The sequence below is a fragment of the Chamaea fasciata genome, unplaced genomic scaffold (genome assembly GCF_029207755.1).
Source record: "Chamaea fasciata isolate MVZ Bird 193981 ecotype frontalis unplaced genomic scaffold, bChaFas1.0.hap1 SCAF_5, whole genome shotgun sequence".
Lineage (NCBI taxonomy): Eukaryota > Metazoa > Chordata > Aves > Passeriformes > Sylviidae > Chamaea > Chamaea fasciata.
Window position 1 is genome coordinate 14,662,192 of NW_027094090.1, and position 27,890 is coordinate 14,690,081.

A 27,890-nucleotide genomic window follows, 5' to 3' on the forward strand; every position below is an offset into this window, starting at 1 on the left:
AGAGAAGAGAGAAAGTTTATTATGATTTGGGGTTTAAATAGGATTTGCAGTTTGATCAAGGATTGGAGGACAAGAGGAACACTTTTCTGACCCCAGTGGTCAGTTCAGCAGTCCATCACAGACTGGTATGAAAACAATCTACTTGTTTATGTTACATTTGTGAGAGACTCCACTAGAAATATGTAAACATCATCAGAAGGCTAAAGAATCAGGGCGGCAGCAGTGCACTTTGTTAATTGGCTAATCTATCAAAACCACAAATATAGAATTAGTCCCGATTTCCATGGCCAGCTCTCTGTTCCCAGCTGCTTCCACCAGTTCATGCATGGTGACAAGGCACAGGAACAGGATGAGCCAAGCCCTGCTCTGCTGGCACATCCTGCCCTTCTCCTTAACACGTGGCATTTTCAGCCTTCCCAGCCCCTCAGCTTTTTCTTCTCAAAACCATTTCCACAGCTGAGGCTGGTGAGACCCCATGTCCCCATCCAGCTGTCACCAAATCCCTCATACAGATTTTCCACCTGAAGCCTTCACTCAGGGTCCCTCGGCATAGCTGTAGTTGCAAAGGGGAGGCTGTTGGCAGTCACATACGGAGCTGTCCTGCAAGTGCCAGATGACTTCTCCATCCCTAAAGTGGCAGTTGTGGCCTGCAACAGGTGGCCAGGTCCCCACTGGGAAGTGGTGCCTTGGAATAAGCATTACCATGAAATTAGTACTTGTTTTAATATATTCATGGGATGGCATCAAAACTGTCTGACTGCTCTCAGTGAGCTTCGTCATTGCCCAGGATGTCTGGTCAGTGTGCCCTGTTCTGGATTGTCACAAGATGCGACTGCAGTCAGTCAGTCTCACACTGTGTGGCTTCTCCTGTGCTCTCCCTGGTGTTTGAGGTACCCATAACCTGCTGGTCGGCTGAGGGAGAGGCAGATGCCCCATGCAGCTTTGGAACTAAGCTGGGGCTGGTGTCCCCACTGCTCTACTCTCATGGGTGGCTAAAAAATGATGAGAAAAAAGTCAAGAGCAAGCAAAATTTTGTAAGCTGGGTGAAGGCTAACTTCCACCCCCAGCCTGGTACCAGATGAGGTACCTTTTGTATTCTCTCTATGTATCAAGTTTCCTTGTGGCTGGTGGGACTCTCAGGGATACACTGGGGGCATTGGGACCCCCACAGTCCCTGGTGGGAGTGTGATGAGTGCCCGTAGTTAGTGCAGCCCAAGGCTGGAGGGCTGCTGGAGGAGGCTCTGTGGCTGTGCACTCAGGGATGAGCTGTGTTGGGGTGAAACAGCGCTGCTCTTCATTACTGCAGAGAAACGTGGGTGAGGAGAGGCAAGAGAGGCCAGAGCTGTGCTCTGAAGAGTGGAGCAGGCAGGGCAGCAGCAGCACCCGGCCTCCCTCCTCATGCCCCACAGCTCCCCTTCCTCCAGCCCCAGGCCCCTGCCTGGCTCTCAGCACAGGGAGGAAACAGCTCAGCAGTGGCTGCCTTCATCTGCAGCAGCCGCTGTGAGCAGGCACAGCTTCCCTGGAGTCCCCAACCTGGCAGGGCTTATTCCCCCAGCCCCAGGCTGGGTGTCTGGTGCTAACAGATGGCCGTGGCCCAAAGTGCCCTGCTCCAGCTGGCTCTGCTATGAGTGGGGCTTGCACTGGGCAAGCTTGGAGATCCCTGCCAGCTTCAGCTGGTTTGAGATTCTCCAAAAATTCATTTGTTTGCATGGTGTGAAGCTTCTCTCGAGAGCAAAGCTCCTTACAGACCTCCTGTTTCCCAATAATGACTCCAGCCCAGGAAATTAAATAAATCTTCCACAATAAGATGTATTGGTTTGTCCTCTGCTCAGCCACAGCTCTGGGTCCTTGGGCCAGGCCAGCACCCACGTGCTGAGTGTGACACACTGGCAGCAAATCACAGCACTCTCTCTGCAAACAGGCACATATAGTTGATTTGGACATGTTTTGTCTCAGTTCTATTAAAGAATTCAACAGGCTCCTGCCTTATCTTGACTCACTCACTCTCCACCCCTCTGTGTTTGGCCCCAAGACCCCCCCTCACCTCACACAGAGCTGGTGTACCAGCACCCTCTGCAGCTGTGTTGTGTGAGAGCTCACCATGAGCTGGTCCTGTGGGCTTTGCACATCCTGAGGGCTGTGGCACCATCAGGGTGTGGAGTCACTGCAGTATGGTGGGAGAGGGGGCAAATGTTCAGTATTCAGCTTAGGGTCAGGAGACCTGGCTGGAATTCCACATCACCAGCCCTGGAGAAGCAAGCTCTGATTTGGGTGACTGGGATTGTCACCTCTAACCCGTCAGAGGCTGTCAGGGAGAAGAGACTGAAGAAGTGTTGCAGAAAGGTCATTGATTTTCATGAGGACAGATTAGGCACTGGATGCAGAGTTAAATATTTTTTCCAGGAAACATCATTCTTCAATCTGCTATCTGCTAAAGCCCTTGAAAAGCCAATTCACAGTTTCTACCAGAGAAATAATTACTTGTATGAAGACTTAAGCCTCTCATTTCCTACAATGATAATCCTTCATGAAAATGAAATAATTTCTACGAAGTTTATGGAGGCTCTTGGCAGAACATCCAGCAACAAACTGCCCATTAATGACAGAATGTCTTTTGGTGCTTGCCCAGAAAACTTTACCTTGCAGGTTACTGTAATTAGAGCTGATTTTAGAGGAAAATGAAGTTACAAGCTGCATATTAAAACTGATTCTGACCGAAGCTTACAATAGTATTTTCAGTGAGTCTTTCAATCTGTGTTTAGAAGCTTTTGACTGCCACTGATAAACAAATGCTCCTGTTTTTTGGTTAATTACAGGTACCCTTCTGTCCTTTTCCCCAACAAAACTCTACTTATAATTGATGCTTACCAAACAGTTAAAAATTTCCATGGCCTCCCTGGAGGCTTAGCATGCTGCCAGGAAGAATGACTGGGATGAAAAAGGAGTGCTTCTGCCTAAGCTGTTGCCTCAGAGAAAGCTGGTGGTGCCTGAATGCATTTCGTGAGATGACCATCATTACTGCAGGCTACAAATATTGATGGATTAATGGCATCAGTGGCTGAATTGTCAGCTGAAGAAAGCACAGTTTGAGGTTACTACTTCCAAACTCAGCTCTTCCCTGAAGTCACAAAAAAATCAGGGGAAAGAAAGCACCTGAGCAGAGGGGGCAGACTGGTGCTGAGCTATGGAGAAAGCATATGGAGTCTCTTTTAATGCAATAATAGTAATGTAAATACTTTTAAATACTTCTCTAGTGGCTAAAAAGAGCAGCCTTATTTGTCATCATTGCCAGCACACAAACCATTACAAAGATAGTGTTCTTTCTTCTGATTGCTTTGCAATTACAGGTAAAAATGGGAACGTAATTTGAATTTATATACTCTCATCCAAAGGCTTTGAAACATGGTTATCTACTTTATATCCCAAGTGGTGAGTTATTGCATTAGAGATATGTAATGCAGCTTTTACGTACAGTCAGTCAGAGGGTGATCTTCTGGCACCGAGCAGTGGGATTTCAGTGCAGTCCAGGCTGAAACCTGGCTGGAACTGGACAGATTGTGAGAGCTTCTATATCAGTGGCTGAAGTGAAAATAAGTGATAGCCACTGAGAAGCTTTAAATTATGAAAAATATGAGCAATAACTTAATAAAGAGCATTTGAAACCCCCCACACATACATCCATATGGTGCAACTGTCCATCTTTTCCCACCTGCATTCCAACCTGCCTTCTTTGTCCCATAGGTTCATAGGCACAGACTGGGAATATGTCTGCTCAGAGGCCAGCTCGGCAGATCTGGAGTATCTGCCTGAAAGTGGGTAGCTTGCTTCATTGTAAAACTAACCATGGTTTAAAAGCCCCAGCAACAATACCACCATCAGAGAAATTAGGAGCAGAACTTCCACTGCAAGTTAATGGCAGTTCATCTCTATTTGGGTCACCAGCACCTCTCTAACCCAGACACCAAAGAACTCTTTGGGATGAGGCAGTTTTACATCTGCTGGGGTAATAAAACCCCTCCAGTCTCAAGCATACAAGTGCTGGAGCTTGTAGCTATAATGTACCACTCTCTGGCCTCTGTCACAGTGTATTGCAGGCTGGCAGGCCAAGTGCCTTGGGGACAATCAGCTGTGGGGGAGGCTGGGAAGCTGGACACACACCACTGGAAGGACTGGCAGGTATGTAGCAGGTGTGAGGGCCTGTTGGGAAAGAACATTCAAGCTTGCATGGGCCACTGCTGGTGTGGCACAATCTGAATTGACTTTGTCATACTGAGTGAAAAACTATGCTTTAGAAACCACTGGTAACAGCTGAGCTTTCAGAAAATCATAGCTGTTATTCAAATAAATTATATCTCCTGTGAAGAAGATGAATATTGCAGCTTCTAAAAAAATACTAGGGAGTTTGCTTTGACAATAAATTCAGGCAGCCTAAAAAAGAAAATCTGCTTGTGTCATGCCTTAGGAAGTGGGCAGTGAATTGGCTACATGATAGTTACACAGTTCAGAAGTCTGGCTGTGCAAACCACTTCCTATGTATGCAATTTATACATAAAAAGACAATGCTATTTTCTTCCAGGTGCGGTAAAGTCCACTGAAATTTCTGAGCCGCTATTTTTAAAAATAGCACAGCCATAAACCTGCAAACTGTTGAGCAATGTAGACCTTCTTTTAAAAAAGGCTTTTAGCTTCAAAAATAAAATGCAGCAGTAAAAACAGCCATTAGTTTGATGATGAGAACAGAGACAAAGAATGGTGATGAGTCTCATCCAGGCTGGGTGACACTCACCCCTTCTACAAACTGTAGAAAAAACCCTGACCTGGTGGGAATAAGGGCAGTGAATCTTTTAACAGCAAACTCCATGGGGAAAGCACAACATATTAATTTTATAGAGGCGAATCTCCTGTTCTGTTTAAGGATGTCTCCAGTGTAGCTTTTGCCCAAGCCCAGTTTGTGAAGAAGAGGAACCCTGCATGCAGCCAGCTGGCTAATGCCAGCACAGGCATTTATATATATACATACACATACACACAGTTAACATAGAGATAAACCTATATGGAACTGAAGGGGTATGGATCTGTAACTAGATGTCAGCAACAGTGAGTTTCCCTCACCAGGAACTTTTTAGAAGGCAAGAATATAACCTAGAAACAAGATTATCAGAAACTTTTATTTGTTGTGATTTGTAACGTCACACAAATACTGAAATGAAGAGGCAAGTAGTTCAGATTTTCAATTTGCAGACAGAATACAGAAACACATGAAAGATTTTTTTAGGTTAACAGCCAGAAAATGGATCTGCTGTGGAAGGAAAATTGAGCATTTAAAAAAATAGCTCTTTTTAAATTACAGTCTATTCTATGTGTGCAGATGTACACTTTCTGTTGTTTCCCGTTTTTGTGTTTAGTATGAACACAAGGAAAGTTTTTATGTTAAAATGGGTGAGAATCAGACAATGGCTCTGAACTCAGATCTGCACTAAATATGTTTTGAAGCAGAACAACATCTTTCTTGAAAGAAACATAGTCAATCAATTCCAAACAACAGAATCGTATGGATTGCTGAGGAAACCAATATAATTCCTAATGTTTGTATTTACTAGGCTATTGTAAAATACATTGTTAATAGTTGGATATCTATGGAACCCATACTTTAGAATAGCACTAGGTAGACAGAAATCCATAATTATTGATAGTTAAAGCAAACAAACAGTAAAAACACTTTTTGCCTAACCATGCTAGAAAAATCAGAATATGCCAACTGAATGAAATACACTGAGAACAGGACAAAACTATTGTGTTCGTTACATGCCACAGTTGATCACTTCTTAGCTCTCTCCTTCATTTTATCAATGTAGCTCAGCACCTCTAGGGTCCTGCTGCTAGCCAAACTCAGGTACTCTGCCTCAGAAGCGAAGGCGTCTGTCCCGGCCGCGCTGCCGGCGCCCGCGGGCTGCGGCCCCTCCTGCACGGGCCGTTCGTGCTCTGCTGCGGGACCGGCAGCGCTGGGAGGAGGGATCCCGCCTGGGCTGCGGGCAGCGGGGACGGATCCCCCACAGCTGCACACCCTCAAGGTGCCACACTGGGTGCCCACATCCACCTTCTCTAGTTCTGTCACAGAGCCCTCGGTCTGCGACCAAACATCGCACCTAGTGATGCGGGTGACCTGCTCCCTCCGAAGGGTGCGGTGTGATGGGCCCTGAGACAGGACTGGGTGGGTTTTATTTTCCTGCTCTGTGGCACAAAAAATAGAGTATTTCTCCTGAAGATTGTTTGCTTCTTCTCTAGCCAAAGTACTGCTGGGCTGCATGCACACACACCGAGTGTGAGAGCTCATGGGGGCCTCTCTGCTTGCTGAGGCTGAGAATATATTGGCATCATATGCCTTCAAGGACTGTTCATTCAGATGTTCCGTCTTTTTGGCTGTGTCTTCTTCTTCAGACTGTTTGAACAGAATTTTGCAATTGTAACCGTTCAAATAGTTCAATAAATAAGGACTAAAGTAATGACTTGCTAATAACTAAGTGAAATAAATAGAAAGGCCAGAACTGTCTGCTTCTGGTTGTTTAAAGGTTTTTTCATTCCTTCTCCAAGGATGTACTTCTGGCCCTTGGTGAAGAGAAGGTGGCCAAGGCAAACCTTCACTCTCCCATGCAATTTATACTCTTACACCATGGCATTTTTGTGTTCAAGAATGACTGAAAACACAGTGTGTCAAATCATTCTGCTTTACAGGCATGTAATGAAAGGCAGCTATACATACAGGAAGAGTAGAGAATGTTGCTTAGCATCTTCCCACAGTCATTATCAAGAGAACAGACCACATGTCTGTCAAACTACTCAGGAAATTTTACAGCTCTTCCTTGTCCTCATCATACATGAAGTTATCTCATACAAAACAAAATGAGATTCCAACTACATCCACCCTTACGTGCAGTCAGGCATAGAGATATAATTCAAATAAAGTCCTGCCAGCCCACAAGGGTTTACTCACTGTGTCAGGACTAGAGGTCAAATAGCTCTCAGTCTGCCTTGGAGAGTAACTCTGAGACTGGATGCTGAGTGGTGTCTTCACATCTTGAAAAATTGGATGAAAAAGAAAGAAAGGTTACTCACCAAACACTCCCCAAAGATCCAGCTCTCAAGTACAGCATGTAGAATTAAACATTACTATTTCTGATGCAGTTTTAAGATACTGTTTAAAGAACAAAATGTTAGTCAATCTAGTTCTTAGCAGTTCTTCTCTTCTAGTTCTAGCAGTTCTTCTCAAGTCAACACATCTTAACAGAGATGGATGAAAAGGGACCCCCAAAGCCTCAGCTGTGCTGTTAATCAGCAGCAGAATTGTGCTACCCAAAAAGAGGAAGGACTCTGCAGAGCACAGCCTGCAAGAGAACACAGCAGACTCCATGTGCACACTGGCTGCCATACAAGTCACTTATTTCTCTCTTGGAGGCTCCTGAGAGATCTTCTGCTCTGAAATGCAGCCAGCACAGCTGACCCTACAGCTACTGAGGGAGTAGGAAGGATGCAGGATGGCCTAGTTTACTCCCCTCCCTCTGACCACATGTGGCATGACAGCATATAGTCTACTGGAAGAGAGTATCTCTTCAAGGACAAGCAAACACAGCTAATTCTTAGTTATCTGGTAATGCTAGTTGTCTTTTTACAGTGCTGTGTGAATCAGAAATACAAGCCCTCATCAAAGTTAACATCCTAAAAAGATCATTCTCTCTAGCTTTAAAAGTGACTGTTTCAGTTTCACATGTAGAGAAAAAAAAATTTGTGATAATGTATAAATAGTACTAACCCATCTCCATCTCATGAAGATATGAACTCACTCCAAACTTATACCCTTTCTCTTGTGCTGTTGTGAACTGTTAAAAATAATAAGGTATTAATAGTGAGGGTTCAGCTGGATCAGCATCTCAGGTTAGGAGAGGAACATTCAGTTTCTGTATTACATAAAGGAGTCACTGCACTGTACCACAAATTATTTCAAGAGGTATTTTTATCCCTGAGTAGTACCATACGTGGCATCTACAGGCAAGACCTCTGAAACACTTGTTATATGTATACTGGCACAAAGCCCCTTTATAATACTGAAGTATCCTGCATATAATGTCTGGGCACTGCCTGCAGAGTCTGATCCTAAGTGTTGATGGGTAACTTACACAATGTTTCCCAGGCATCAGCAGAGGTGTGAATGAAACCATGTGAACTGTGGACCTGAAAGGGTTGTCTGTCTGAACCACGTCAGTAGCAGCAGTTCTTTCTGAATTCCTTTTAAAAACCATGATGGAAAAGAAGCTTCCACGGTAGTTAATTCAGTGAAGCTATATTCAGTTTCTAACTGTTGTGGACAATCCTTCTCCACCTCATGAATCAAATGAATCATGCAAACAGTGGGTTTGACAAAAAATAGATCTTTTTATAAGTTACCTCCTTAAATACAAAGAGATGGTTCTGATTCCAGGCTGTTTCTTTCACAGACTTTTCATCACTGAGGAATGCAAACACAAAGTTCTCTGGTAAGTGATTTTCCCCCAGTATTTTTATTTTCTTTCTGAGTTAAAGTCCTTATTGGTGACTTGTAAATTTTTATTTTGTCTTCAGTAACCATTAAATGCTTCCCACTACTGAGATCACTGGACTTATCTCTGAGCCTGAGAAATAACAATAAGAATGTTTTTCATAAACTTCATTTCTGTTGAAATGCAAAATGGAATTGAAGCAATGACAGAAGATGGTGCTGTGTTGTAAAATGGGAGGTGCTATGTATCAGTGTTTGGAAAACAAGTCTTTAATAAAACACAGAGCACCCACATAGCCCAGGGAAGACACTTGCTCTGCAGCTAGTGGAACGAGACAGAGTATTTTAGAGGACAAGCCAGATCAACAGCTTAACTTCAGGAACTGCAAACATGGAGCAGTATTTCTTTATACTTATTATGGGCAGATACACAGAGGCATAATGGGCTTACCTGAGCATAAATTCATTCACATTGTATGGTACTATTTTCACTGAGAAAACTTGAGTCCTCAGTAATACTGTTGAGAACTTTTCCTTCCAGTGCTCTTAGCAGGATTTCTCCAATTCAGCAAGGTCTCTGCAGTTATGGCTGGTTAATAGATTGGTAATTTCCATAACACTCACCTTTTTTTTCTTGAATAATTCTGCACATTCTTCTTTAATCTATTCTGCTGATCATGGTGATAAGCAAATGTCTCTAAAATTTAAAAAAAAAAAGTAAACCTTGATTTTGAAATGCAATGGAATAAATGCAATTTGAATAAAAAAGTTTCTGTCAAGTTTTTAAAATAATTTAAATAGTTGGATTTAAAATTATGTGACTGCATTCTGAAGATTCATGAAGTTTTCAGTCAGGGCAGATACATCTCTGGTTATAAGAACATATGTTGTTAAAAGGAGAATAAAACCCAGAATATATGTCCTTAAAATATGACACGCACCAATTTTTTCAAGGTTTGCCCTTTTTTCTCTCTTTTCACAGGATATGAAGTAGTGCTGTCCGTCATGGCAGTTCTGCAGGTGGATTTTATGAAGTCCACCGGTTTCCTTGTAGCTTGTACTTGATACATTGTTCCTTGTAAGGAAAACCTGTTCTGGTGCTGTGAAAATGCCCTCAAGGCGTCTGTCTACAGAATTTTCCTTTGCATTGATTGCAGGATAAACCCTTCTAGTGTCATAAGAATAACTGCTGTTGGTAATTTGATTTCTAATGTCAGAAACAGTGAAAAAAATGTCAGTATTGCTTTGGTTAGAAAAAGGATTAAAATGCTTTGTGGAAGGATTATTATGGATTGGTGAATGCTCATCTTCAAATAGTGCCAGAAAGGAACAACCACTTCCATCCTGGGGACTTTTCAGTTCTGCAGTTTCTTTCACAGCATCAAATATTGGTTCTTCTATTCCTTCACAGTTTTCTGATTCATTACTGGTTATTATCACTGGATTTTTCCTGGCAGAATTCATGTGGTCAGGTCTGGGGGTAGGCAATGAGGTGTAAGGGGTAGAAAAGAAAAAAAAAAAAAAAATTCTGAGTACACAAATAAGCAAAATACTGACCGTCAACACAACACTTTATGATAATGTGATGATAAAAATCCCAAAAACTTCACTGCTCATTACATATGATTTTGTCCTCCTAAATATACAATATTTCAACTGAAAAAAGTGTGCATTTTATTATGCACTTTATAGTAAGATTGATTTAAAAGAAGTTCTATTTCTTAATGTCTTCAAACATACAAAGTCACGGAGCACATCCTCCTGGACAGAGAACTGTGATTTATAAAATCAGCCACAGTATGTCACTGCTGCTCCACCAGCTGACCAAAGGCAGCCACTTCGGGGAGAAAAAGGGGGGGAAATAAATAAAGAGGAAAATAGTTTTTTCCATTTGTAAAGGTAGTTTGCTTAAGAATATATTTCTCTTCCATATTGAAAGCCCCTAACAAGTGACTTTCATTTGTACTTGAAATCAGTAATCCTGACTCAGCACAGAATTTTTCTGTTCCAGTGTCAGGAGGCCAGTCGGACATTTTATTATGCCCCACTTCCCTAGCTCACTTCTGAGAGTAGTGGTTTTGAAGATTTTATCATGTGAGCGTCATGGACATGAAAACTATCATGCTTTCATTTACTTGCCTCTTAATTTAACATTTTCACTGTTTTGTTTCCAGGCTAGATCTGCTGACTGACCTTTCAGAAACTCTGACTAAAAAGTTGAGATTCTTCTGGAGGACAGAGATCTGGCAAAAAAGGCCATTCAAAAAAAGCCCTTTCTTTAAAGTGTTCTAAGCAAGGCTATCAATAGAACTTGAAAACTGAAATGTAGTACAGAAAACTCTTACTGGAGAAAATGCCTGTGGTGTTCTGATCAGCAAATACTTGGAACTGACTAAAGATTCTATGGAACTTAAATGAGAAACTAGTTTACTCTAGTTACAGAAAGCTCACCAGGACAGTTTTAGAAGGCTAAACACACTACAGTTTATTCCTGAAGGTACTTGGATAGATCTACATGAGGAAGATAAAACCCTTTTGTGAAGTAATTCAGAGAGTCTTTCTCAACTCCAGCTGAATATTTGGTAATGCAAAGTAAAACTTAAGAGTAGGTGAGGAAATATGTCAGGAAAACTTTTAATTCATATTTAATAACCTTGAGGTGCCACAGGTCTCAGAATTATGCACATTGATTACATCATCAGTATGTTACATTAAACATTTGTATACATTTACACTCTACTTTTCACATACAGTGAAAGAAACTCCCTTCACAGAAGAATTGTGATCTCTTGAGGTATAAGAATTTATGGCTACAGTGGATGAAAACAAAACAAGGACAATACGAAGAAATGGATTTGAAGAGCAATTGGAAAGGAGGTGTTGTTAGTGACCCATGAATGGGTAGAAGATGAGAGGATGTGACATAAGCAGATGAGTGCAGGCCTGATAGCTAGTGGAGAAATGAGAGATGTAGGTGAGATAAGGTTATATAGGGCTCAGTGTAAATACACTCATTGGGAATTCACTCAAATGCTATGTTCATTTTAGGTTTTGCTGGAGAAAGCCAGGAGAAGCTACAAGAAGAGGGGAAGTTAAGGTGGCTGATGTGTTTAGTTATTATTTGGCCAGTGAGTTTATGGGTCACTTGACTCCCCAAGCAAACAGGTTTCAGGCACTTCAATACTGTATGGTCTTTTTATGTCTCTATCCAGCCTAAATTAGAGATGGACAGGAACTTTTAACCAAAGGGCAGACTTATGGAATAGAAGGAGTAAAATAAGATTAGCTATGTAAGATCTCTAGGTCCAAGGGAGAGCCTCTGGAAAGAAAATGAAATAAAATGTTCAGTACAAATGAGTTTGGCCCTAAACCATCAGTGATTTAAGATTTTTTTTATCAGCACATACAACAAGAAATAAATTCTTGATTTCCATCCATTCTTTTAAAGACAAAGTGTATATGCTCATAGAAGTATTATTGAATCAATTATAGGGAAAAAAAGAAAGCTACAGTAGGATCACATTTGAAAGAGAAGGAAAGAAAATGCTTTATCCCTAGTATAAATAATGTAGGTGCAGATGCTCAATTGCTATTGCAAGATCATCAAAAAAGCACTTGCAACAGTGCCCAAAACTAATAACACCTGGGGTAGCTTCCCTCCGGGGCAGCTTCCCCCTCCTCATGACCTCTTAGTACATCTGTGCTATCATTCAAGGTGAATTTAGCAACACTCATGTCTTTGATACTGCAAAAAATAGATCATGGTTCCAAGTGCCTACCCAAAACTGAGATTTTGCTGCCTTTCAGCAAATTTAAATAACTTTGTATGTTTAGTGTTTCCTTTTGATTTCAACTTCTATTTGAAAGACAGTCAGTGAAACAAACAAAGCAGTAATGAGGTTCATATTATTTTAGTATTTTTCTTAATTAAACTTGACTGTTATTTCCCTCATTATTGTAAAATCATTGCCTACCTATCAAATGGCTTGAACAATTCCTGAGGCACTGTATGAGACTTTCTGAAAATAAACTGGCTTGGAGGTTTTGTATTCCAAGGGTCTTGATCAAAGCTGTTTCCTGGCTGAGAAAACAGTAGAAGCTGTCAAACTGTGAATATACATAATTGTTACAGTATTTAAAACGTTCAGCTTGGGTTTCCAAACAATATACATCTTTTCCCACTATTTTTACTTCTTTATATCTTTACCGCAGAACCCCAAACCTCCTTGTTGCCAAACAAACTTTAGCCAACAGATAGCTACTTTGAGCATGACAGTAACAGACAGTTTTTTCTCATCCTATTGTCCATTCATGTGGTTCATAGCTGCCCCTTTTGGCTACTAGAATCAGATGGGAAACTTTTATAAAAGCGTTCCTAAAGTCAAGGTTAGGAATGCCTGCTTTTCTCTCTAATTCCCAGAGCTACTAATTCCATCACAGAAAGCAATTAGGTCCACCAGGCAGAGTATGACCTTGAAAATCTGATGGCTGTTTGCAGACACCTTCTTGCTCCTCATGTACCTTGGAATTCCCTCTGGGAGCTTAGCTCCTTAATTCTTCCAGGGACAGAGGTGAGATGATGCTTCTCCAGATCATGCTTACATTTTTGCAGATGGACATAACATTTGTGTCTTTCATCTCACTGGGAAGCTTCTCTGATCACCACAGCCTTACAAAGGTGATAAAAATCTGTGGTGTCATACAACATCCTTGGAATATACATGGTTGGATTCTGTCCAGCCTCATATATTTCTCTAGGTCCAGGTTACAGTGGATTCTCTGCCTTTTTCCTTCCCTACTGTTTCATACAACTCCCCACAACTCCTGACTGCATTTCAAGATGAGCCAGAGAGCAGATCTTGTCTGAAAAAATTTGAAGCAAAGTAGTTTTTGAGTACCTCAGGCTTTTCCATGTCCTTTGTCACTAGGTCTCAACTCTATTTAGCAGTGGACAGCATTTTGCTAGGTTTCCTTCCCTTGATGACACACCTACAGAAATTCTCCTTGCTGCTCTTCCAACCCATTGTGATTTTCAGCTCTAATCATCCTCTCAGCATCCTAGTGCCACCCCTCCAGAGTGGATCCTCCTGTCTTCTTCCTGGGTTGCCCATCTCTCCTTGCACACTTCCTCATTGCATTTGACCTCAGTTAGGAGTTCCCTGATTCAGCCAAGCTAGCTTCCAGAATCTAATAATTCTCTTCCACACAGAGGCGTCCTTGTGTTTTGAAAACATATTTTTTGGGCTTCTTTGTTCTTCAGGTCAGCTTCCTGCAGGTTTTGGCCTTCTTGTTACCTGAACAACCCACCATCTCCCCTTCTGAAACTCCTGGAGCATTTCTTCCTCACTTACCTCAAGACTTCAGAATACCATTGGTGGAACACATAGAATTTGTTTTATTATTTCCAATGAATAACATATTTGTTAAAAATAAAGCATATTATATTTGCTATCACCTTTATAAGGATGATTCTTTTAAGAATCACAAAGTCAATAAAAAAGAAAAAATAGTAACATGCATCAGAACAAAGAACTTCCAATTGTTTCTTAAAAGTGAAGAGTTAAACCGCAGAGCACTGAGAATAGTCTAAGAACTATGTTACTCACTGAGATATTAAAAGATAAAAAATTAAGTCATGGGACACCTGGGATAATGCAACACCCAGTTACACTAACTGTATGCTTAAGAAAGCTGTATTTCTAAACTATAATATATTTCAGTTTTCTTTAACCAAATTTACAAGCCAGAAACAAAAGAAAGCCAGGATGTGACTAATTGTCTCTCTGCAGATATCAGCAATACTGAGAGCTCAGTGAACAAAAGCTCAAGTTGAGCTTATTTCAGAACAATAAAATAAATATATTTGTATATACTGAATATGCATTGCCACCAGCCTACAAAAAATGTGGATCAATCATAATTACCATAACAATGACACTAGTTTTACACATCAAATAAATGAAAGTTAGTTTAAAGTAATTCCATGGAAGCAAAATATTAACTAAACCTGGTTTTGCAGATTCTTTTCGTAGGTCTGTTCCCAATTGTTGCCCATTAGGTTTGTGTTTAAATTTTCTTCTGAAAGCAGGGTACGGTTAGAGAGCTGAAAACCAGAGGAGGACAATGGGCAAGCACTAAAGACTCTTGTCATGTTGTCTTCATTTTCCATACTAGAATCAACATTGCGTAATGCTGTTCCTTGTGACAGCTAGACAAAACATAACACAGATATTTTATTTATCTAAAACTGTTTTGATTTAAGCATAAAGTTGAAAGTAATCAAGCCATTCCATATCTTTTACATCTCTGCATATAAACCACAAAGAAGAGAAAATTTTCTACATTCTGATATGACTTAATGAAAAACTTAAGGCAATAAGGGCTTATTTCAGGGCAACATGTAAGTACCTACTTAATCTGAAACATGCACACAAATGCTATCCTGAGGAGAGATGGATATAAATACATTTTTAGCTTTTTTTCAAGAAATATGTAAGCAGTAGCAGGAAAATAATTTATCAATATAGTCTTAAAGAGAAAGAAGACTTCATATGTTTCAGCATCCATGAGATTTGGCCACTCTTTGAAAAATAATTTAAAATACAGTAATTACTGCATATTTTTAGTCTTATAAAAATAGTAAACTTACATTATGCTGGTATTTTACTTTTTCTAAGAGATGGTGTCTTCTGGTGTCCAAAACTTGCTTCTGTAACCTTGTAAAATGAATAAAAACAGCCTATGAAATACAAGATCCAAAAGATTAAAATGTTCTGAGCGTTAATTTCAAAATAACTTAGGAATATTTTTCCACACATCTTAAAACAGCCTGATTCTTAGGCAATTATGAGAACCCTGTCTGAGTTGGTCACTTTTGAGTGTCCAAAGCTGGATGGGAAAACAGTGTAAGTAGGTAATGCTGTTTGAATAACCTGCTCCTTGAGATAAACTTAGTATATGTACCTGATATGAGTACTGACACATAACCTTTTTTAAAAGATCTCTCAGCTTCATGTGCAGTTTTTTATTCAGAATTTATTAATTACTCTCTCACAGTAAAAGTATCACTGAAATGACAGCAGTGGTTGTGAAACTTCCCTGTTTACAATGGTATGTTTATGTTTCCTTAATACCCCAAATCTTAGACAATCATGAAATACCTCTCCCAGAACATCACTATTGCATAAGTATTGCCTATTTTATACAAGTACCTGTTCTGGAGATCATCTAAGTTTGATTTATGTTGTGTACGTAGGGGTGATGTGGGAAGCTCTAAGTTATGTCTCCTGATAGGGTTTTTTTCATCTTCAGTAATATCAACGTGGACTGGCTTCCTCATGTTCTCTGCAATTAATGTATTTGGTATGTCAGTGCTGGGCTTGGAGAAAGTTTTGAGGTTCCTGAATTTCAGGAGTTTCACTAGAGTACAAAAGCTGTTGTTTTAGATTTCTTAATCCATTTAAAGTCATATTGATTTCTTTCTTTGCTACTAACAATACAAAAACTCTATTCTAAATGGCACGATAGTATAAAATTATTTAGTCAGCCATTGGTGTGTACAGGCTCTGCTGCCTTCCTCTCTTCTCTCTTCTTCGGTCACCTTCTACTCCTCTGAGAATAGGAAAAAAAAATGTTCCATAATCTGGTTTATGAATATGTCACAGATTACATGAATCACAGAATCATTTAGGTTGAAGAAGACCTTTAAGATCATTGAATTCAACTATTAATCAGCACTGCGAAGTCGACCATTAAACCGTATCCTTAGGTACCACATCTACATTTAAAGAGTTAGGACTCAAGTTTTAGTGATGTTTTTCAAGAAGTTTAATAATGGATTTTAAGAAAGATAGTCTGGGGAGAACTGACAAGACTATTCCAAATGCCCCCAAAGTTATGAAAAAGGAAGTGGATGGGAAATAGACCCATTCAACAGCAAAGAGGAAAAGACGTGGATGTGGGGTAAAATTAATGAACAGAATGGGGAAGGTAATAAATGTGTGTAATGGTTTAGAAATGGTATTCTCCAGTTTAGTGTTCCCACTGAAACACTTCAAACCATGTGCTGCTCACTCCCTCTCCCTTCTCCCTCCTTTCTATCTCCCTCTCCCTTTCCTTCTCCCTCTTCTTGTCACTCTGCAGAAGGACGGAGAGGAGAATTGGAGGCACAAAAGGTAAAGATCATGGGTTGAGATAAGAACAATTTACTGAAAACAGCATTGAAAGAAGAAATTATATTAATAACAGAGTGATGATTCCCAGGCAGGTGCTCACCACAGGGAGCAAAACGTTCCCTGGGTACTCACGTCCCAGTGCTGCTCCCCCTCCTGATGGGACTCCTTCCCCTGCAGCCCCCTGTGCACCATGTGAGGAGGTGCAGAACCACCTCAGGGTCCGAGCCATGCCTGTCCTGGCTACTCCAAACATCAACCCTGGGCTGGAACCAAGGACACTGCACAAGGCTTTAAAGGTGAAGTAGGCAGGAACCAAGGTTATTTGATTCCTCTTATGCCCTGACTTTTTATGCAGTCATAATTTTTGTATTTAGGTACATTTTTTTTTTAATAAAACGCCACTTACTTGAGAGTTAAGTTGTAAGTGGAAGAACAAGAACTAAAATAACAGCAGTAACAGTTAAGAATAACTAATTCTGAGAAGTCAGAACACCCAAAACTCACCAGTGTTGTCTTTTTTGGTTGATACCTGGTTAACCACATATAGATTAACAAGATCCAAACTGACTGCTGAACTTTTAGGAGATGATACTTCCAGGAGCTTCATTTTTGACTTAAGTTTCTTTCTTTCAAAGTATTCCTTATTTTTTTAAAGAAGAGAATAAGTTTTTGACAGAAGCTTCAACAACACATAACCAGTATAGGTAATTCTTTTGAAATTAGTAAACAAGTCTTAGCGAACTATTCCTAATATAAAAGTACATGGTTAAGTATCTCTGAATTCTCATGCCCTGTTTGCTCTTAATTTATTTTTATTGCTTTGAAAAAGAATGCAAATATAATTCAGTCACATTAAAAAAAATCATTGTTATCTTGATGCCAAAAATTTAGTCCTTAAATGCTTATTTCTCAAACTTTGTGTACAACCACTAAAAATATTTCTTAAAATAAAAGATACCAAATGTGGCAAGGACAAGGTCCTAGAAAAATTTAAAGGGGCTTTTCAGGAAGCATATAAGATAAGCAAATAAATCAGAAAGATTATGTACACCAGATGTGCCATCTATAATGACACAAAAAGTTTATTTTTCTACAAATTTGTCTTTCTTGACAAAGAAAATAGTCTTCTGACAAAAAAAAAGGCAGAGGAAAAAGTAAAAAAAAAAAGTCTCTTCGATGAGGAATTCAGAGAGAATTTTTGTTACTACAAATACAAACAAATATGACTGACACTGAATGTATCAGGACAGTAACATATTAAACAAACAGATTTTTTTTTCTAAACAAAAGAAGGATATTGAAAACTGAAGGCTATGCCAAAACAAAAAAATAGCATTGACTTTTCTTCTGAAACGTAACTCCTCTCATGATTGCAGGTGACATTTAACTAATATACCTAACATGTTCGTTGGTAACTAATTCCAGGATGACATTATCTATGGAAAATATCTGTTCTTCAGTTAATATTAATATCTTCAGTAAAGTAAAATTATCCTGTGTACAAATCAACACTTCAAAATTCATGTTACTTCAGGGTCCACACACTCAAAATGTAACCACTTCCCTTCAGTGTCCCAGATATTTTTATCTCCATCACCTCTAAATTACTAAATTACTAATAATTGTATAATAGCAATTAGAAAATTACCAGTGTGTTTAGTAATTTAGTGCTACATTACTAAAAGCAATCCTGTCTTTTCCCATTTTCCCTCTCCACTGAAGCAAATTACATGGTTTTAATATAAATTATGTGGCTTATACCAGTAATTTGTGAGAAAACAGCTCACAGGCCTCCAGGAAACTAGGAAGGTGATGAGGACAAGCTGCTGATTGGTCCTACATTCCCATATGTAAATGTTTTAATTTGAGTAATTGCCTCTATATAGCCTTACTCCTCTACCTCTATATGCCTGTGCACCTGCTCTGGGTTTTGGGGTGGAGCTTCACTGGTGGAGCTTCCCTATACTGCCTCTTCCTTTCCTGCTGCTGAGGAGGAAACTGACTCCACTTATTACGGTTACAGCCATTTTCTCTTGCTGTTTTCTTTCTCTTTTGAAATGTCATCTGTTATGCCACAGATAAGTTTGATTCCCTTATTTCACTTTCAGATTCAAAATACAAATAAACCGTCCTCCTTTGGCAGATGCCAGAAAAAGGACTTTAATGAGCCTAACATCCTTTTACAGGGCCCAGAAGAATGGCTGTGTATGTGTGTTAGGCCAGCTGACCATGTGGTTATCACCTGAGGCTTCAAGCAATCCCTTGTGTCCCCACATACCAACACAACATGGTAACAGAAGTAATCCAGGAAAACCAAAAGTGGGCACAGGAATTCATTCATTCACACTCACTCACTCACTCACTCACTCACTCACTCACTCACTCATTTACTCACTCACACCTTCTCTGTCTCCCTCCTCTTCTTGTTGTAATTCAGTTTACTAAATCTAGAACAAGACTTTTCCCCTGAAAGTTAGGAAAACACATTGTAAATGTTTAGCCTCTGTTTTGAATCTCACTCGAAATGCTTTGAAAGTTTTATCTAAGTGAACCTACTAAAGCTTTTATATAACAATATAAAATTCAATATGGCTGAAACTATTTACCTGTTGTTTTCTCCTTTCTCGCTTTAATATGATTCTGCTTCTGAAAAATGCAATTAATTATTACTGTAATTGCAAAAGCATAATCTTGAGTCATGGCTTGACTTTCTCATCAATAGTTCTGAGGTTTTAGGACACAAATACATGTCATATGTTATGTTATGTGTTATGCTATGTTACGTTATGTTATGTTACAATATGTTATAATGGATCAAACCTTCAGGTAGTAAAGTCAAAATATCTCTGTTGAAGTAATTTTGACTGATCCCAGTTAATTCCAATAAGGATAGCATCACATTTGATATCAGGCTACCAAACACATTTAACATGAAAAAAGAAAACAGAAAAATGTTTTAGTCATTTGACTTGTAATACACATTTAATCAACCTGAAATTTCTTAAAATTTAAAAAATCTCAGTAAATAAATTATTTTCTTTGTCACGCTGCAACATAGCTACAAAACTATATTAGCAAACAAACCAAAGGAGCACTATATGAGCTTTTACCTTTCGGGACTTCCCAGAATACTGGGGACCTTTTGTAAAACAGGAAAGCAAAATAGATTGACACTAAAAGTTGCTGCTGTTTGTGCAATATAGGAGACAGTTATACATCTAAGTACTTGTCTCACCTGTCAAACATAGTCTTATGTGAAATGCCTATAGGACTTGGTGCATAAAATTTGAAGTTGGGGTCACTGTTCCATGAGCAGAGTGAGCATGGCTGCAGTCCTTAGGTCAGTAAGATAAGACTTTTTGTGAGGGTTAGAAATACGGAGTATTCCCTTGGAATTACCTTTTTCTTAAAGTTAGAGCAAACTTTCCAAACATACAGGTATAACATTCACCCTTGCAGTGGGGAGGAACCCCAGTGATGTGTAGTTTTTCTGACACCTAAAATGTAAACCTCAGATTCACCCAGGAACCCTGACAGATTCTACCAGCAGCAGCAAGCAGCAGGTTGGTTTGTTTTTGCTATACGTGTGCAATACTCCTACACACTGGGGTTTCTTACAGAGGGTACGGCAGACAGGCATTTAGGACAAAGTTTGGGTTGGTGTTTTGGAGTTTTTTCCAACTGAAACTCTCCCCTCCCCCTGCTTCACAGAGGCAACATTCAGAAAACCCCATTTGCTGGGAAGACTTCCAGATGGCAGGGTGTTCTTTTAGTTTGATTCTGCATAGAGTCTGGACGATTATAAAGCTGTGTTCAGCAATGCTACTTCCCGATGGCTGACAAAATCTGTGGGGTTTATATTTCTAGTAGATTGGCAGAGGGCACAGCACCCAAAGAAACAGAACATTATCTTTTATTTTCTTTATCACTACAACTCAGTTTGTGATGTTTTGCTATTTCAGTGAATCGCAATACCTGTACATCCTTTTCCCCAAACAGTAACCACTGATTTTTGTGAGGGCGTGAGAAAGGCCTCAGCCAGCTCCTGTCTGTGGAAAGACACTAAACCCAAGCATGACCCCCTGCACCTTCTCACACAGTCTGGCTCAGGAGGGGACACCAGGCCTGAAACACACGCACTGCGGCACTACTGTTCCATGGAGACACTCGTTTGGTCACAAACACCACAGCTACGCCCTGTTTGTGAGGGGAAACGAGGCCTGAAACACCACGACTGTGCTCAGTTTGCGAGGGGACACCACGGCTGCCTGGTTTGTGAGGGGGCATCAGGGTTGTTAAACACACCATGGCGGTGCGCAGTCCAGGAGGGACACTGCCACAGCATGGAGCTGTTTCTGTCGGCTTTGAAGAGTTTCACTCACCGACTGCCACCGACCCAGTTCATTTTCTGCTGCTGAGGAGGTGAGGAGGGAGGAAGGGCTGCCCCGTGCGCTGCTGGCAGTGCGGGTAGAGGCAATGGCTACCCCAGGGATGGTTTGCAGCCTCCCAGCAGGGCCACAGGGGCCTTCTGCAGGCCCTCCTCCTCCCCGGGAGCACCAGGGCAGCCGCTGCCCAGGCTGGCAGGCTGGCAGAGAAGAGGGAAAGGGTGGTACAGGGATTGACAGACAAAGGGGAAGGATGCAGAAAGCCAAATGAGGCAGCTGTTGGGGAAGAGGCAGTGCTCTGGTTGCTGCTGTTCTTCTACCCCGGTGTTTCCATACAGGCTGCTGCCAAAGCCATCGCCCTTTCCCAAGGGAGTCATGAGTGTCTTGTTGTCCCAAGTGAATTAATTTGTCTTTCAGGTCCAGCTTGTCCCTGCTACAACCACTATGATTTTTAGGACGAGAGAGCACTTTCCTCTCCATCCTGCTCTTCCTCAGGTATTTTAGGGGCAACAGGGGAAGTGATGGGCATTTTCTACTGGTAGATGTTATTGCTCTTGGCCCTGCCTGATGAGCTGTTGTGTGTAAATGTGACTAACCCTCGAGGAGGGATGCAGAGCCACTTGGGGAATCTTGGCAGCAGCACAGCTCCACTCACTCCCTTCCCTATAACTCACTGCCATTGTCTGAGCAAATGAAGGCTCCCATTTACAAAACAATCGTCAAAATTCGATATGAATCTTTTCCTGTGATGTTTCCTGAGTTATCTTTAGCCTAACATTTTTCAGGCTACTAAAGTTGGATTAGCATTAGTACAACAAGGTGAAGAGTGTTCAGAGTAGATATTAGAAGTCTAAAATTAAAAATTAGCCAAGTTTTTTTTTCTTTCTAATACTTCTAATTTGGCTAGGGCGTTTATAGAATCTGATAAGTATGCATAATTGTTTCTTGTAACAACACGATTAAAATCCTCATGACAAATTATATCTACATTTGAAGTCTATGTGTCTCTACAGCTAATATGACAGACGACAGACTGAAAATTTATTTAATTTCATCACTTCAAATATTAATTTTTATTTCAATTCCATCTAGTGTAGATGTTGAACCTGTTAATACTATGTCTTAGATGTAGTATCATGTACAACATAATCAAATCCCTTTTACATTTTTTTTAATTTATGATATTTTCTGTATCACCCTTATGCCTACTTTTTCACAGTGTTGTCTAGATTTAAAGGTTAAAAAGTGGGATTTATGTTTGACTTATTTATCTGGTATTTAGCAGTTATTTGTAGAATCCAGGAAAAGTTACATGGGAGCTTCCATTAATTATTTTTCAACATAATAAATCATCTCCTCCTCAAATTATTTCTTACAAATACAGCTAATGACCTTTCAAATAGTCATAAAATAAAAAAAATCTGTTCTTTTTTGAGGAGGGCAAAGTAAAAAATTAAATAAGACCTGAGGTGAATATGATTATATTTCCAGTGTTTGCATATTTTGCCTTGTCAACATTTTAAAAATGAAGTAATTGGTTTGACTTTCTGAATGATGGCATAATTTCAAAGAGTTGTATGACATAATTATTAATTTTTAAAATGTCATGAGAATGAGTTTCATGGAGCTTAGCTGATTCTCTGGGAAGTGAAGTAAGTATAGAACAAAGCTTTCTCTATTTGTCAAAGACTGAAGTATAAAGATTTCTCTTTTTTCTAACTTTAATCGCCACTCTACAGAATAACTATATCTCATGTTCCTTTGTTAGGAAAGTATTATACAGGATCTTCTTCAGAACAGCTTTCAGCACCTGAATTTTCCTCTCTGACATGCTTCTTCATTATCAGATCAGCTCTAGATAGAAGGGACATATCAAAGCAGCCCAAAGCAGTCTAAGAAAGCATTTCTCCAGGGAGGCTGGTGCTGAAATGTTGACTGTGCAACTTTTGGCACCCAGCTTTGAGTGGGTCCTTATGGAACTCCTGTATAATCAAGTAAGAGAGAGGGAGGTCTTCTGATGGGTGATTCGAGCACTTAAGTTAGGCCCCTAGTCTATGTCTCAACACATCCAGAGAGGAAGCAGCTAATTTAGGCAATGAAACTGTGAATTCAAAGTGTGTGCCAACTCTTGTCTGCAGCATTATTGTACCCTGAAGGTTTGAAGATGCTTCTTTCTCTAAACATGTTCCCTTGAGTGAACAGACACTGCTTATGTAAAATCATACCCACCAGAGACGCGAGAGAGAAACAGAGAGAAGCTGCGTTTCCAAGCAATTTCTTAGAACTAACTGCAAATAGCTCTCATGTTCCTTAATGAATCTTCCCCTTTTCAGCAAGTGTCCTACTCTAGTGCTCATTATGAAGGAAGGAATTACCAAAGAGATGAATGTTAAGTAAAAAACCCAAAACAAACCCAAGCTGCTGAATCTCACAGTTAGGTTTAAATATTTTACAACATTACTGATTTTTGAAATGCTAATTTAACATTAACTTTGATTTTTTGTATGATCTTGATATCTAGCATGAGGTAACTTAATCCACCTGTAGAAAACTGTATAAAAGATTCAGAGCAACTAAAATGCTTTCCCATCTCTATCCAAGGTGAGAATTTCTAGCACTTTTAAATACCAGGATACACTTATTTAGATGCCTAAATGTTGACCCAATTATCTAACGCTAGGAATGCATGACTAAAAAAAGCCTGACTCTGTTCCAAGTGGAAGCTTTTCTTTGGCAAATGCAGTGTTTAAACTTTGTTTACAGAGTTGCATGGCCTTCTTCTAGTCAATACTCTATGCCATTACCTTCCTTGAGAGATCAGCTTATGGAGAAATAAAGGAACACTGACCTAATGGAGATTTATAGTAATGTGGTTGATGGTTTTGCCATAAAGAGAACTTTTTAAAAGGTGGTTGTGATATTGCAAAATCATGACAGAGTCTGAGGAAGCTCAAAACAGAAGACAAAGCTTGATTTACAAACAAAGTTTCCCCTTTTAAAAGTAGCTCCTCTTGAAAGACAGATCTCTCTTTCAATTAATTTGATGAAAAGTCCTTCCCCTATTCACCTTTAAAGGGTGGAGAGATAGAAGATTGTATAGTTTCCAAAGACAGCAAACTGGCCAGCTCAGAGAGAAGCACCTAATCTGCCTGGGTCGAAATTCAGTGCCCAGCTGGGAAGAACATGGAATTGGATCCACCAGCCAACCCCCAGCCAGGACAGAACCACTGACAACAGTAGGCTGACACACTGCTATATGAAGCAGATGCCATTCTTAGGTGGTATTATTTAGATAGAACAATTTTTTTACAGAATGAACTCTCAAGACAAACTGCCATCCTTGGCTCGGTGGAGAACAGTGCACGAGATCTGTTACAGAGTCTCACACTGAATACCTCACTTTATAAAAACAGTATTTCTATAAAGATTAACAAAGACCAAAGAATCCTCCGTGGATGTGCCAAACTCCAGTTAGGGAACAGTGTCAAAAGCAAATCAGGAGAGGGAGATAAGAGAATTAAATTCTTACAAGGGGTTAGGAAAAAGCTGAAGGATACCAGACTTGAAATGAAGAGACAGTCTGAACCATAGCAAAAAGAAGATAACAGAGGGGAACACAAACCCAGACAAAAATACAAATACAATTACAACAGGCTAGAAAAAACTAGGGAAACAACTAGGCAAAGTAACCGAACTACTACATAACTTTTCTTCACATCAACTAGGACCAAAAGCTTGCAATTAAGTCTAAAGGGACAACTGATGGCCAAGGAACAACTTGAGGGCTCAGAAGCGACACGGATGTTACAGCAAAGTTAGGCTTTTTGCATCAGTATTCATTGATGAGGGAACTGGGGAGAACTTTATGCAGAAATCCTTCCTGGGGAATTCAGTGAGGATCTGTCAAAGTGAAAATAACAGCAGATGAGGTGAAAATGATTTTACCAAGGCAGAATGAAGACTAGCAAAGCACCAGGACTAAATGGTATTCAATGAAGAGTTCTATAATGCAGCACTGTGGAAAGAACCACTTGAATTTGGAGTCTTCTTGGAGACTAGAGGGTAGCAAATGTGACACAATTTGAAAAATAAGAATTTTGTGGCGATCCAGAAAGCTCACTTCTGCACAAAAAAATAGCAGGAATTATAATACAGGCCAGCATGTGAAAAGCCAGTGGAGCTTTTATAGATTGAAGTTGCTATAGAACACATGTAAAAAAAGAATGATCGCTCCTGTCTCGGTGGATTTAATTAAGGCTGTTGACAACATCTGTTACTGAAGGTTTTAAGAAAAAAGAAGTTGCAAAATAATAAGGAAAGCCCTGCCATTGAATAAAATGCAAAAGGGAGGGAAGAGACTATTTAGTTCTTGTTTTCATGCACTCAAGCACTGGGGACTGATGTGAAATAGACGCTGAAAAACTCCTGACTTGTATGGGAAAGTTGTGGGGTGAGGGGAGAGGGGAAGTGAGTGAGCAAGAGTGAGCTCTGCTGTTGAATGTCTCTTCCAGAACAGGCATAGGTGGACATATAATGGAGCTTGTGGGAGCCAGGGTCAAATTAAGCAGAAAGGAGTGTTTTTTCACATAGGAAATGATAAATCTGAGGAATGGCTTGTCAGATGTTTATGTAAGAGTTTACATATTTATGTAAGAGTTTACAGCATTTAAAGAGAGACTGAAAAAGTAATTGTAAGAGTGATTGTAAGGAATGTTTAGAAAAACCTCCCAGTCTCACAAAATTCTCACAGCTTAAAATGGCTAGAGGTTGGGAGAGTATGAAGCTTCAGCATCACATTAAATTGCAATTTTTTTTCTCTCTTGGGTATCTGCTTAGAGCCATTGTTAGAGACAGAATACTGTGCTTGGTGAAGCACTGGCCTGTTTGCTTATTTTCAATATTTAGAAGTCTCCCAAGTAAGAGTTAATAAGTAAATTGCGCAGATGATCTTTTTGTTGTCACACTGACCAGCTGCAAACCCTCAAATAAATTCTTGAGGCATGACAAAAGAATCTCAGCAGATCCTGTGTTTGGGGTGCAGGAGTAAAAGAGATGTTTTTTTCTGGATTTATTCCTGCCTTCATTTTTACTAAGTAGAACACTGACCCTGCTGTGGGCAGTGCGAGTATCACTGTTAACTGACACCAACTACATGATTTTACCACTTACACCTGTACTCTTGCATTTGGTATTTAGCTTGGTTAAAGAGTTTACAATGCACTTGACAAAAGGTTTAATAAGTTTAATAATAGCATTAGAATTTTCTTCAGATGATCTGAAAACAGAAACCTTTATGGATTTAAAGCAAAACCTGAAAAACATACATAATGTATTTGAGACTTCTGAAGGCATAAAAGAGACACATCCTGGTTCAGCTGAATTATCTGTATGGAATAAGTTTAACAAGATAGAGAAATCTAGATATTAAAGGTTTAGGTATTAAAGCCTAAATATTAAAAGTTAAATTCCTTGTCTGAGAACATCACTCGACAGTTTACCATGACTGGAGAAGCTGACATTGACCTCTACGCTTGCCTATTTCCCTCTCACTTTCACTTTGTAAAGGGAAAACAACTTGTTTATATTTCTTTCTAGAGCTATATTCTCTCTAGAATACCACTGTTCTCAGAAGTCAGAACTGTTAGTGACCAGTCTGCTATTGACTGCCCTGTCAGAGATTACTCAAACCCCTTATGGATAAATCATTAGAACCTACAAGTCATGCAGGCTTCGAATTTACAGCAGCAAGTGTGCATCTCCCTAAAGACAGAGTAAGGGAAAAAGGACTTCTGATGCAGGAATGCACTCCATTTACACCATCTCTGTGATGCATACACTCAGGAGCCAAGCAATAGAATAGGATCTTCCTGTTCCCTCTCTCTTCTCTTGTGATAACATAGCTCTGTCTAGTCTGGGCACCCCTACAGTCTCATTAGAACCAGAAGAGTTGGAATCAACTGCTTGATAGGATCAGGACAGTCTCACCACACTGACATTTCTTCAACAAGCTTCCACATCTATACCATTAATACTGAAGCTCCTGATCATAAGCTCCTGATCTTAACTGAAGCTCCTTGTCTTCAATCTCCACATCCTAAAGGAATTATAGTGTCTGCATATCCTACTGAGGTATATGAATATAGCCAATAGCTTCTCTAAACCAGACTAAATAAACAGATAATTTCTGCTGACACAAATTTGAAATCAAAGGTCAGGGTATCTTATCACCCTTTTCTGATAAAAACATCAAATTTGCCACTGGTGTGCCTTGATGTTGCAAACTAATTCTGTGGGTGTATTTCTGTACTTATGTAAGTGATGACATTAAAGTAAATAGAAAGTTTGGAAGTACTTCAGAGAAAGGTATTTACTTGAATAGTGGCTTCTAAGTTCACGCTCTGTTGAATCTGACCCAAATGAAATCCTACTATTCCCACACCACTGTGCAAACATACAGCTCAAAATTAAAGGAAAAACCAGATGTTTCTAGCTTACCATATTACAGTACATCATATTTTGGACATTATTTATAGTTCAGTATTAGTAACTGAAAACAGCGTGGATTCATGTTACGTGTTTCACATACACTCATCCATATGGAAACTGCTATGTACTGCATGCATGATCTACACACATCTAAATCTTAAAAGATCCTAAATAGCTACGATTCAAAACACAGAATTTATAACTATTTTTCAGTAATTTTATTTTTTATGTCCTTATGGCACAGCGGATAACTCCAAAGCAGCAAGGAAATTTCAGTTTACTGCAGACTGATATTACAGCTATTGGACCCTCTGT

General features: G+C 39.8%; 1 protein-coding gene across 1 annotated transcript; it reads right to left on the reverse strand.

Annotated features, from left to right (window-relative positions):
- Positions 1-5,206: 5,206 nt before the first annotated feature.
- REDIC1 (regulator of DNA class I crossover intermediates 1) lies at positions 5,207-18,535 on the reverse strand. Its single transcript, XM_066182911.1, has 12 exons — positions 18,466-18,535; positions 17,209-17,344; positions 15,742-15,874; positions 15,180-15,246; positions 14,538-14,738; positions 12,505-12,611; positions 9,472-10,004; positions 9,155-9,227; positions 8,440-8,500; positions 7,808-7,874; positions 6,992-7,074; positions 5,207-6,439 (listed from the first exon to the last, which is right to left on the reverse strand). Exons 2-12 carry the CDS (start codon positions 17,309-17,311, stop codon positions 5,819-5,821), a joined length of 2,049 nt encoding a protein of 682 aa, XP_066039008.1. The 5' UTR covers positions 17,312-17,344; positions 18,466-18,535; the 3' UTR covers positions 5,207-5,818.
- Between the last annotated feature and the right edge of the window lie 9,355 nt (positions 18,536-27,890).

Bases quoted from the DNA above. Each gene is read 5' to 3' on its own strand.
- REDIC1 (XM_066182911.1), bottom strand. From the start codon at position 17,311: ATGAAGCTCCTGGAAGTATCATCTCCTAAAAGTTCAGCAGTCAGTTTG. The intron at 12,612-14,537 runs GTTTAGTTAATA...CTGTTTTCTCAG, and splicing joins AAAAGAATCTGCAAAACCAG to CCAGGAAACAGCTTTGATCA. The intron at 8,501-9,154 runs GTGAGTGTTATG...TGCATTCCTCAG, and splicing joins AATTATTCAAGAAAAAAAAG to TGATGAAAAGTCTGTGAAAG.